The 13554-nt window shown below is 41.4% G+C and overlaps 1 protein-coding gene and 1 long non-coding RNA gene across 2 annotated transcripts in view; one reads left to right on the top strand and one right to left on the bottom strand.

The window, feature by feature from the left end:
• LOC132098560 (antigen WC1.1-like) overlaps positions 1-13554 on the top strand; it is a 285661-nt gene that overhangs the window by 24630 nt on the left and 247477 nt on the right. Inside the window, exon 15 of the mRNA XM_059504633.1 lies at positions 9684-10024. Within this exon, the coding sequence (XP_059360616.1) occupies positions 9684-10024 (341 nt within the window). The remainder of the gene's footprint in view (positions 1-9683; positions 10025-13554) is intronic.
• Positions 1575-2560, bottom strand: LOC132098828 (uncharacterized). Its single transcript, XR_009422980.1, has 3 exons — positions 2155-2560; positions 1801-1892; positions 1575-1651 (listed from the first exon to the last, which is right to left on the bottom strand). It is a non-coding gene; the product is annotated as an uncharacterized LOC132098828 (long non-coding RNA).

The raw sequence follows: 13554 nt of genomic DNA, 5'->3' as shown, positions 1-13554 counted from the left end.
TTGGATTGCGTTATGTCTTGTACAAAGGTTACTGTATATATATATATTGCCGTACGCGTATTTTACTCTGTATAAATCGTAGTTGATGTATTATTAGTTCAATTATTAAATTCCATATACTCCAGATTGTCTGTCTAAGTTGCTCATGTTACGAAGTCAATGAAATGCTGATCTTAGCTACAAAGCTCATCTGTTACTTTTAAGTAATATAAATTTTATAAGGACAGGAGAATGGTTTCATGGCCAGAAACTATTCGTCCTGGAATTATAGGAAGTGATAGCGTTACTGAGAATTAATAAAACAAATCTTACTGCCGTTTGCTGGACGAACCACGTTTGATTTACATTAATTTCTAGTAAAAGATATCACAATAATTGATATGAAGAATAGAAAATTGAAATATTAATGAGTAAATTACAGTGCCTTGTGATGAGTTATTAATATATACAATTGACCTATTCTTCATCTTCAATAATTTTAATGCAACTGTAATATGATATATAAATTAATCATATTCCTGATTAATTACCCAAATTCCCTATATCATTTGAGTTAATTATTATGTACAACCCAGTGCGGTTACATATTTGGTGGAGAATGAGGGCATTTCAAACTTCGTTTTGTGAGCAATCCAGTTCAATCCGTGTATATGGTTATTAATAATTTCTGCACGCGCGCTATGAAATTTGTACTTGTGAGAAGTCGCAAGACGCGAACTCTCTCCTAACTGACTGAGGCAAAAGCTGATCAGTCAGCACGTTAGGTATTTATAGAAACTTAACAGTATAGTCACTGTTATTTTAATGAAGGTAAAATGTTAAAAAGTCTCCTGTTAAGAAAGACCAAGATCTCTCTACAGTGAGAACATTTTAATATGAATAATTAAAAGATGAAGAAATCTTTTATTAGTTGCAACATGTAAATCTGAACATGAGCGATGTTCCTCTGATTCAGTTAAAAAGGCCTTGCTTATTAAATATCGTTATTGAAGACGTGCCATTTCATCCTCTGAGAGCAGAGACTCAACCTGAAGGACCACTACTCCAGTGTTGTCCTCCAGTGGGTAAGTCTCATCTTGCAGCAAAATGTCAAGGTCCTGGATAAAAAAAATAATTAAAGACAAAACATACATTGTATTTTGTATATTGATTTTTTTTTTTAATTCACTACTATCATACCTCTGTGTTTGATGAAACATCGACTGCATTCTGTGCAATTTCTATTTCCCACAACTGATTGGGGGAAAGATTTTGCTCCAGTCTGATTGAATGGTCATTCCATGCAGCTGTAAAAGTACTCCGGTCTCTTTGGAGGCGTGGAAGAAAGACAATGGGCACAGAAAAGGTGAATGGAATTGGATGGATGAAGAGAGCCACTGTCTTCCAAACCATGTAGAACGTCGTAATACACGTTTGAAACAGATATCCAAATGTCTTTCCACAACCGTTCAATCCTAAAAGCAAGACAAAAACATTTTATAAATAAATTTTTAAAAAAGTTATTTTTTTTGAGTTAATTACCCATCCTAAAAAAATATACCTTTGGTTATGAACGCTTTTGCCAGAAATGAAGCTTCCCCTGCCACAGCCTTTAACTGTGAACATCCACCTCGCAATGTCCACATTTTCTACTCCTTGGTCTGCTCTTACCCTACGTTAAGACAGATAGTAAAAAAATGACAAGAACATCTCTGATGTTGGCTTGAGAAAGCCTGGCCAGAAAGTTCAGTAAATTTAATGTTTAAGTTTAAATGCTTGATGAGGGTTTTAAGACTGTGATATTATAATAGATAGACACACCGTGAGGGAATTCCGTGCTTCCCTACTGCCTCAAGAAAGAAACCTAGAGCAGTCTCTGCCCTGTTGTTGGTTGCAGCCCCCAGATACATGACCTGATGAATAACACATTTTGTAAAGTTATTAGCATCTACAAAATTGTATGACTACAACATATTTACACTTATTTAATGACTGTATAGGCTCAATCTATCACTTACCTTTCTTGAGTAGCCATCTATGCCCCCAAATATTACTAAGCCATATCTGAAAATTAAAAAAAAAAACATCTTATCCAAACAGTACCTAAAAAGTTTTGAAAACAGAATAAAATATATTAATTTTACAATTAACATCTACAAAAATAATTTAACCTACCTGATCAGCTTGTGGTTGGTGTCCAAATGCACAAGGGACAGAGGTGCCTGAACCGAATAGGATCTTCTCACAACATGTCCAAGTTGTGACATCTTAGCAAGGACTCCAGCTGAATCAACTCTATTCATAGAGTCCCAGACTCTGCTCCACTGGACTCGATGACCAAGAGCTTTCAAGTGTCCTCTCATCATTCTGTAACCGGAGTGTGGTGATGTTGTTTTGATTGTAACCACAAGATTGTCTAGCTCTTCGTCCGTCAGGTGACAGTATGTTCCCCTCACTGTAATGCCAAACTCGTGCATTCTTCGTTCCACGGTTCGTGTTGACATACCAAGCAGTTTAGAAATGCAAGGTACAGTCAGACCAAGTTCAATTAAATGTCTGAGGTGCTGCTCAGATGCAATTAGTTTGGGACGTCCCCTTGGTCCAGCAATTTCACTCACAACAACTGAAGAGGAACGTCTGGTGTCCAGACGATTGGAAAGTACAGAACAAAGGTGAGAAAGGCACCGCATTACCTCTTGAGGCATATGCACACGACTTGTGTGTGCAGTGATCAATTTTAAACCATTTGTGCAAATAAAATATAAATAATCCAGGTCCAGAGGCAAGCGCTGCACGGCTTCCTGTAGTCGCGACAAGAGTCTCTCTAAAAGCAGCCTTGACACTGCCTGTGAATATACACGAAATATTAAGTGAAATTATCTAAACAAATCAAAGCGATCAGTTAATGCACCTATAATATATCCGATTTAACCCACTACCAATATATTCATGTTCAATTACCTGAGATTGTCCAGCATTTGCCAGCTGACGCTGATGATCCATCTTCACACCTGTAGAAATTAGCCACAGCATCCATCCATGAGTCGCATTGGAGTGACGTCAACTTCCCTCTTCGATTGATTGGCTAGAGGATGAGCTGTCAATCTAGAACTAGTGGACCAATGGTGATGCTAAGACCCGCCCCTGATTTACATGAAACTCTAACGGCAACTTTTGGAAACGCAAGCGCAGAATGTATAAAAACATCTCGGTTACTTATGTAACCTTGGTTCCCTGAATAGGGAACGAGATGCTGCGGTGACGTCACCACGTATGGGAACACCTTCGGTGTGACGAATGTCTGAAGCCCTATACCATCCCGCCAATCTTATTGGCCAAATAGCGCGTGGCACCGCCCAGCATGCGTAAGCATATATATACCTGGTGCCTTAGATTTACCTTAGATTTCATGACGAAGAAGAAGAAGAAAGCTATCAAGGTATGGCATGGCCAGAACCGCAGCATCTCGTTCCTTATTCAGGGAACCAAGGTTACATACGTAACCGAGATGTTCCCTTTAATAGGTCACTTCGATGCTGCGGTGACGTCACCACGTATGGGAACGCTATACCATCACGCCTGACGTACCTGATAGCTTGGATCCAAGGAAGCATCTGCTCAAGCGGAGAGAACCCGGGAGCCAGGAGCCATCCTCACATCCAGACTGTAAGACCTGATAAAAGTGCTCGGTGAGGACCAGCCTGCCGCAGCACAGATATCATCCATAGAAGATCCACTGAGAAAGGCTTGAGAAGAAGCCACTGCTCTCGTGGAATGACCTTTTACTCCTAAGGGCGAAGCGAGCCCGTGCGCCTCATAGGCCAAGGAAATAGCCTCCACCAGCCAATGGGACATGCGCTGTTTCGTAACTGCATGGCCTTATTCTTATGTCCAAAACAGACAAACAGCTGGTCAGACTCACGCCATGGGGCAGTACGATCCACATAAGTCTTTAACACTCTCACAGGGCAAAGACTTAGATCCCCAGACTCCGCCGCAGCAGGAGAAAAAGCCTCCAGGACCACCTGCTGAAAGCGAAAGGGATAGATGCGACCTAGGGACATAATTAGGCCTTGGTCGCAACAACACTTCCACAGAGTCTGTGCTATAAAAGTCAGGATTTATCCGGAACAAATTCCAAGGGCTCAAACAGATGCCCTGATAAACCATGCAACACAATGGAAAAACCATTAAGGAACCCGGACCTAATTCACCTTAGTCAACGAACAGCGTACGGTGATACCAGCTTACACCAAAGGGGTCGCTGTTCAGCTCAACCTGCAATGTGGTCAAACCTTAAACCACACGCTGGGTTTCTTCCATTCCTCACCTGAATGTGTGGAACTCGGACTCACACTTGAAGCCACACCCCTCACTGAAGTGTCATCTTGTATAGCCTACATCCTGTGCAACAACTGCACGGCAACTGACATTAACATTCCCAAGGCCTACGGGCTGGGATGGCTAGTGAGCCATGACTTTAATGACTTTAAACTTGTACTACCTGTCATTGAGCCAATTCCACCTGCACTGATACCCGAAGGGAGTAAAAACAACACATTGTTCACTGCACCCTTCAAATTGGTCACCATCACATCTGTCATGTCGGTGAGCAAAGACCAGGTATGCAGAATGGATCTGACAGATGACCAACACCTCGCAGTATACACAGTCTCCCACCAGAACGTCAGTGAGACTGATGAAGCTGCTACAACTCTCAATACCAAACTGACTGATGACACACCGACGGAGGAGCCTTACACAGGTTGTCAATCTCAAGTGCAGCAAATTCTACAAGACGCTCATGCACTTCAGAGCGATACAGATCGCCAAAGACTCAAAGAGTCCTGTGCCAGGACTTTCTAAACTGTGGTCTTACCAACCTACACACGGTGCGCATACCTACGCACCCTGATGCTCCTCCCACTTCTGTCAAACAGTACAAGATTCCCATCGCCTCACACAAACCAGTGCAGGAGATCATCAAATCTATGCTGGAGAAAGGTGTCATCCATCCATGCAACAGCACCTACTCAACCCTCATCTGGCCCGCCCTCAAAACTAAATGCGAGGGGCAACCCACCATTGACTACAGGAAACTCAATCAACAGGTGCCGCTGTCACAATGGCACAAGACCCAGCTGGAACAAGAAATGCCCCGAATTAGAGGAGCCACAATCCTCCCTACACTGGATGTGGCCTCTGGATTCTGGACCATTCCGGTGCACCCGGAAAACCAACACAAACTGGCATTCACACTTGGCAACCGACAGTTCACCTTCAACAGTTGTCTGTTCGACTATGCCAACTCACCAGCTGAATTCAACATCTGTTTGAACAAAACCTGTACAGACTCTAACTATGCTAGACTCAGTTTCGTGTGCCATCTTCTATGCTGTAAACAGAATGGTTTCAAAACTGCAAACAACAAGCCAGTCAAACACCAACACCTGTTCCAGCAGTGTGATAACATCACAAAAACACACAATATGACTGTGTACTGGAAGAAGGTAAAAGGACACTCGAAGCTACCAAGTCTAGACAAGGACTTAAAAGATCAAACTGACACTCTTGCCAAAACTGGCACACTAAACAACAGGCTGTGGTCACTCCCAACCCACCCACCCACATTCAGGGTTGAACTGATTACACACAGCATAAGAACTTTGCTAGCTAAACTACCTACCTCTGAAAAGCTTACGCTGGCTCCGTTGTCTACAAAGACCAACATAGCGGACATGCGGGCTTCTGAAACCTCCATAATGACTTTGCTTTGCCAGACGCTTAACATTGGTATGTCCAGTGTCAATGCAGCGAACCAGACCGTAAACTCCACAAAACGGCTGTTTACTGTCTTCCAGAATGACTTTACCCAGACTCAGCTGCTTACAGCGCTAACAACAGACATGCTGTGGGAGGTTACCTCCTCCAATGACAGCCTAACAACTAGGGGTGCACCGAAATTTCGGCTGCCGAAAATTTTCGGCCGAAATGGCATTATCGGTTTCGGGCCGAAATAAAAAAAAACAGCCGAAAACGTAAACCGAAAATGAATGTCACCCGCCCCTCCCATCCGTGCACAAGCGCTAGGGTTTCACTCACGGTCGAGCTGTTATCACGCATCTGCCTATCAAAGATTAAGCATGTCAAAGGGCTGTCACAATAAAAAAAAGCTTGTCACAAAAGCTGCACAATCGATCGGACCAACCAACACAAGTTTCGAAAACGAAAATAGGGAATTGTTTTTAACGGCCTTCTCTCGGAGCGCGTCCAGCTCGTCACTATACGCTCGCAGCGAACGCACGTTACACAGCAACTGCAGGTTCTGACACACACACACACACACACAGCCTATTAGTGCATAATATCAATGTAGCCTTCAGTAATGTTTTTCATTGATGTTATGGCAGTCCACATTGCTGACTTGTGCGTGTCTCAAGCGCCCTCTTTACGTTCGCCCTAATGCCTGTTTAGATGTCGGTGGATTTGCCTATATTTGGCGTTGAAAAACGGATCAACGCCAAATATAGGCAATTTACTAACGATTCAATGAACACTTTGCCTATGTCTCAAAAATCGAACAGGATTTTTTTTTCACAAAAGGGACAGCCCTATACGAGAGGACACCAAAGTTGCAATATGTAGCATTTGTTCTGCAAAATCTCCAAAATTGTGGATTTTTTTTGCACAATTTTTAAAAAACTATTTTATTTGATGGAACATAAAACTTGAAGAATAATTATTATTTATATTTATTGTTACAAATATTTTATGTTTTGTTATGTAACTGTTAATAAAAGTTTGATTATTATATTGTGATTTTTCAATTCAGATCCATTAAATCCAAGCAATATATATAAACGTTTTTAAAAGAAGCCATTTTCGGCTTCAGTTTCGGTTTTCGGCCAAGTGCATCCTAAATTTTCGGTTTCGGTTTCGGCGCAGAATTTTCATTTCGGTGCATCACTACTAACAACGGGTAAAACCCCACCATACATGATACCCTTAAGCCTTGTGCTAACTGTGCTGGCTTACGCCATCACCACGCCAGCTGACCTGCTGCAAATACACCTGGCCAACTCTCTGGATAGCACCATCCTACTGCACGTCAACCCCAAACAGAGAGAAGTGAATGTGCTCCTGAACCAACCCATCAGCGAGTCAAGCCAAGTCTACAGACCTAAAGACATTGTCAGTATCAGGTTGTGGGAAAGCAACACCCACACCAAGACACACATTCCAGATGTGGTGGCCTACCACGACAGCGACACACAGCTGTAACTGGCCCCAAACCTGCACATATGTACTTTGACCAAAGACATTCATTATCTATGTCTTAGCAAACCCTTCCTCAGACACAACGCTGAAGGAATCTGCGGGTTGCAACCCCTGGTCAGCGACACACGCTGCCCTGCTGTAGCCAAGCCTCGTACACAAGCCACAGAAACGCAAGCAGAGATTGTAGGTGACAGATGGCTCGTCAATACTCCTGTGCGCACAGCTACACTGACCTACGACCAGCATGACACTGCCACCCATGTCAACCTGCTTGACCAGAGCATGTGGATTCAAGTACTGAAAGGTGCCACCCAACACATTGACATTACTCCCGTCGACACAGCCCTCCAAGCACTGTCTTGACAGCCCGTTCTGAACCCGTCATCTGCGGTCCGAGCCCGGACTGCTGCCGACACTGCACGGTGCATCGCCACTGTCATTGGTCCCGCCCTGACCCGTGGCGTGACCTTCATCCTATACAGGAGACTCAACGAGACGCAAACCTCTACAGCCAAACTCACAACAGCCGTGGCTGGAGGTCTCCGATGGAATTCCCGGAAAGGGGGTGCCAAGTTAAAGACACCACCGAACCTCGTCAAGCTGAATCCTCAGCTCCAGGAACCACCTGCCATCATGAACCCCCTGACATCATGATCCACCTGCTACACGACCATCATGATTCACCTGTCATCTGCCCATCCTGATGATTGCCTTCCGATGATGTCCACACAGGGACTTGCGAGCCTCAAAAGAAAAAAGGACGAAACCCCCGTTTTTTCTTTCCCCCCACGGCCCGACAACACATTCCAGCTTCAAAGGAGAAATTAACTTTCCTTTCAACTTACACACACACACCCACAAATGTTTTATCTTACACTCATCATGTAAATCCTTAATAATGTGTATTTTGAATAGGTTTGTGTATTGCATAAAAATGGTTAATCCTGTGATGTGAGGATTATAAGTATGACTTGTAAATAGGAAAGATTTCTCCTCATTTTAACTTTCTCAAATAGAATCATGAGCTGTAACCCAACTCCTTCAGAGTCATAAACTTTACGACTCTGAATCTGGGAGAAACAGGGAAGCCAGCTCTCGCTGGGATTTCTATAAGGAAAGGGAAAAGCACCCTTTTAAGTGTATAAAATATATCGCTTTTTGTGCTTAGATGTCTCCCCATATCAAATTGGAGTATCTGCAATTGTATCATGTGTTAATCAAATTTTAAATGTGTGTAATTCTGCATTTAAAAATGTAACTTCATGTTTTGATAATTTATATATGTCACTCTTGATGTCTGTGTAATCGTCATGCTTTGACGAACTCATTTATCTAAAGCAAATTAATGAAAAATGTATTAATCTGGAATTATGAACGTGCTAGGATATCACTGTTGAAATCTGATAAACCCTAATTTATTAGGGTGGGTGTTTCCACAGAGACAAAGGAACCTTTTTCCGCTTCAGATCGCGGACGTTCATTGGTTGTTCACGCGAACAGAGGCGTGAACCATTTCAAGCCTGTATTTTCAAACCTGTTATTTTACTCTGTATAAATCGTAATTGATGTATTATTAGTTCAATTATTAAATTCCATATACTCCATATTGTCTGTCTAAGTTGCTCATGTTACGAAGTCAATGAAATGCTGATCTTAGCTACAAAGCTCATCTGTTACTTTTAAGTAATATAAATTTTATAAGGACAGGAGAATGGTTTCATAGCCAGAAACTATTCGTCCTGGAATTATAGGAAGTGATAGCGTTACTGAGAATTAATAAAACAAATCTTACGGCCGTTTGCTGGATGAACCACGTTCGATTTACATTAATTTCTAGTAAAAGATATCACAATAATTGATATGAAGAATAGAATATTGAAATATTAATGAGTAAATTACAGTGCCTTGTGATGAGTTATTTATATATACAATTGACCTATTCTTCATCTTCAATAATTTTAATGCAACTGTAATATGATATATAAATTAATCATATTCCTGATTAATTACCCAAATTCCCTATATCATTTGAGTTAATTATTATGTACAAACCAGTGCGGTTACAATGATATGAAAAAGAAATATGGGAAGTAATTATGAAAGTCATACCCTGGGTAGAGAATTATGGTTTTCCAAAAAAGGAAAGGTACCTTTAGCATAACAGGCCTTAAGAAAATAAAAGAGAGTTTGGAAAAATGTGAAAACAAATTAAGAGAATATAAAAAGCGAAAAACAAGCAAAAAAGATAAGTTTCAGAAACATAGGAATTTTTATTTCACTCTTTAAAGCACAGGCGTGAAGCAGCAGAACGCTCAGAAATAAATATCAATGCCATTTAGGAAAGAACTGAGAAATTACAGTTCTGTAGAAAATGCTGACAAAAGAACTGATCATACTGTTCAGAATTCTTCTCTTTATCCCCTTAGAGAACTGTGGTGTGCCTAAGTGGACTTTGATCTGGACTCCTGGCTTCACCCCTATCGACAAATGCCACAGCAGCACCAGATTCAACCACCACAGCTGCCTCCATCCTACAGAGCAACTGTATCTGCACCGCAGTCCTTACTGCCCAACGAAAGACAAGCACAACTTCGACAGCATCATTATGATCCAAACCGTCTGCTCTGCCACCAGCAATGTCATCGGAATAATGAAATACTCCATGGCCGGAGTCACTACCAGATTAAAAGCTCATGAGAGAGTGACACTGCAGCCGAACAGCCTGAACAGCCTGAACAAGAAGAAACTGGAGGAAAAAGGAGAGCATGTCAGAGCTTTCCACATGATTCAAGCGGCTGGGCTGAATAGAACTGTGATGGTCTCTCAACCATGGAACGAGAAAGACTTGAAAGAGACACAACGAAGCATATCATCAAGCAGTGGAAACACTGTGTCAATGGATCAAGACTGACTTTCCAGTCAGAGTGAACACCACCAAAATCACGCAGAAGAGCAGAGGACAAAGACTGTCTCAGGCTGATCCAGATCAGATGTTTGCTTTTACTGGTGGAGAGGGGACATTGAAAAATTTCACTATGCACATTTGATCAACCAAACGGCGGCTGGTCCAGAGAAAGCTGAGGCAGACTGACAACAGAGACTTTCACAACAGAAGCTGGAGAAGAAGGGGGGAGTTGGGAGCAAAGTCCACCAAGGCCACGCAGCACAAACAGATAAGTCTTAAAACACACATTTTCTCTAAAGCTCAATGCAATGAAGAAAGTATGCTTGCTCATATTTCCGCTCTTAGCAATGAAGAAAAATGCTTGCTTTAATACATGATCACATTGGAAGATTAGAAAATGATAAATCTTCTCTCGACAAGAACTTAGGCACATAAATTAGCTTATAAACAAATGCCACAAAGATTATAGGTTAATGGAGTTGAAAGGGCTGGCAACTCAGTATTTAGAATGGATTAAATAGATCCAATTCCAAAATTAAGTGGAAATTTAATTTGGTCTACTACAGCATCTGGTCATACGATCAGAGAAAATTTCACTGTACCATTGAGATGTAAAGATTAGAATGGCATGAACTTTAAGCATTGTTTACTACTATCAGAAAACTGCCTTCAAAATTTGTAAGAAAGAGATTTGTGAAACTGTGAAACTGGGAAGTGGCCCAGTGCCAAATTCAAACTTTAGCCACAATTCAACAATCGCAGTTGTATATTTACCAGTGTAAACAGAAAGGTGATGAATTATGTGAAAAGCTTGTCAAGGCTGCAAAAGACCGTTTCAACTAATTCTGAATTATGCCATTCTCTGATTTACATTGCTCCGCACATATATCATTGGGAAAAGATTACATTTTTTAACAAAAATGGTTTCATGTATAGACACAATAGACCTGAAATGGATAATCGAGACATAAAATAGATGCGCTGTTTCTGTTGATTTGAGAAATGAACAGCAAATGTTGTTTGATGTTGTTTGATTCTCTTCCAATGACCATAGGGAAGACATTTGTTTATTTGTAAAAATATTTATTTTTTATGTGAATTGGGTGGAGACAGCAGAGGAAAATATTGAATACAATCCAACACTGTCTGCATACCGAATGTGTTTGCATGGGACTGCTGTTAAAGCTGTAGGTACGGTCTGTGTGATCGATGACACAATGACAACAACCTTTCTCTCAGAAGAAGAAAGTAGAGACTCACCCAGTGTTCAAAGAATTCCCTAAAACACTTTGGGCTTTATCTAAATTTAACTTGGGGCTGGTTAAAAATTGGGAACCAGTTCAAGTCACTCCAAAGTCTGATTACAGACTCTGTAAACACCAGTTTTTGAATCATTAAGAGCAGCTGGGGTAATTGTGCTCTGTGAAAATCCTCCTGTGCGTACACCTATTTTCCCTGTTGAAAAAAATAAAGAAACATACAAACAAGACACTGTAAAACTTTAATAGCTTTTGGCTGCTGAGGGTCATAAGCCAGTTTGTCAAAACTGCAGTTTGTAAAAAGGGAGGTGACATTTTTAGGTCATCATCACTAAAAATGGCAAATCTTCATCTGAGAAACAAAAAGAGACAATTCAAAAGATTCTAAAACCTATCATGAAAAAGCAACTAATGTCATTTTTGAGCATGTGTTCATATTGTCGAACGTTCATTCCAAATTATGTTATCAAAGAATCGCCCCTGAGCGCTTTGGCTCATGGGAAGGGCTTGCAACCCCATGACAAACTGACCTGGATTCCAGAAGCAGAGAAAGCATTTAAGAATATATTATGGCTACAAACAACAAACAACTGGAAAAACAGAGCAAGTTAAGCTGTAACCACCGCATATGCAACAATAACATCTGGAGGGCTCCACGCGCATTGCACTGCGCAAGCGGCTGACCTGGTAGCATTGACGGAGGCTTGCAAAATTGCTGATGGACAAACAGTTACAATTTTTACAAATTCTTGTTATTATTTTGGGGTTTATCATGATTTTGGGGCATTGTGCAAGCACAAGAAATTTATAAAGTCTGATGGTAAGCCTGATTTTAACCATGATAAAATGGCAGCATTGTTTGAAGCAATTTTGCTATCAAAGTTAGTTGCTATCTGCAAATGCATCACAAATTCCAAAAGTTATGATTTTGTGATTTTAGGTAACAATTAAGCTGATACCACAGCGAAGGACACAGCTATGAGAACAGAACTTTCTTTTACCTGTGTAACATTTAACAATGATTCATTCAAACTCCCTTCTGATTATCTTACTGCTATGCAAGCTTTTGCCACAGCAGACGACAAGAAACAATGGGTGAAGGCCGAGTGCAAGCTGAAAACAGGCCGAGTAATGAAGACAGACCATGTCTGCCAAAACACTTTTTCCCACACTATGCAAAATTTGTACATGCCTAAATCACATGAGTAAAGGGGGAATGTTTGATTTACTAAATTTATATTGGTTCACAAAGGGATTCACTTTCTTTGCGGACAGGTATTGTCAATCATGTATGATCTGTGCCACAAGCAAAGTGGACAGAGGGCAAATGATGCCTCTCAAGTGGCACACCCACTTCCAAATCAGCGAATTGATAATATAATGTACAATTGAAAGCATAACTGATAATGCAAATAAAACTATCAGTCAGGTGTGACATTAAAGAACTGATTAATGAAGTGTTGTGAGCAAACAGGACTGTCTTGGGTAAAAGCACTCCCCATTGTGTTAATGTATATGATAATGAGATAAAGAACAAAGTCTAACCTAAGTCCATTTGAAATTTTGTTTGACAGGCCAACTTCCAATGGAGTTGGACCAGAACCACAACCACTGTCCTCTACAGCCTTGTTTGAAGATGACATGCTAAAGTGTAGTAGAAAGTTGTCTCTTGTTCTCTCTCAGATACCTTAGCTGGTCAAGGACACTCTGCCCAAGCCAGCAGAAGGAGTCTTGCATGATTTTAGGTCTTGCTGATAATACACATAACTGAGGTGAAAGTGGTAGAGGGAGCTACGTGGCTACATGCAAGTCACTGCAGGAAGGTTCCAGTGCCACCAGAGGGCTACAGCTCAGTAAAGTGATTGACCAGCTGCCCCGTGCCAAGGGGGACGTCTGGCTGACTTAGGTGAACAAACATACAGTGGTGTATGGGAGCTGAACACGCAGCAACATCACTGTGTGGGGGTGATCTGAGGTCAGTTTGGGCCAACGGATGACAGCGAGGGACTTGAGCTGTTAGGAGACATACCATCCGACCACTGCAGCGAAACTACACGACCAACTCGACAAGAGGGAACAAAGTTCGTGGAACAGAGCTGAGAAGTTCTTCCATGCTGTAATTCCGGCGCTTGG

This window comes from Carassius carassius, chromosome 22 (genome assembly GCF_963082965.1).
Source record: "Carassius carassius chromosome 22, fCarCar2.1, whole genome shotgun sequence".
Lineage (NCBI taxonomy): Eukaryota > Metazoa > Chordata > Actinopteri > Cypriniformes > Cyprinidae > Carassius > Carassius carassius.
The sequence above is the reverse complement of the archived record's forward strand: the minus strand, read 5'-3'. Positions and strand labels throughout refer to the sequence as shown.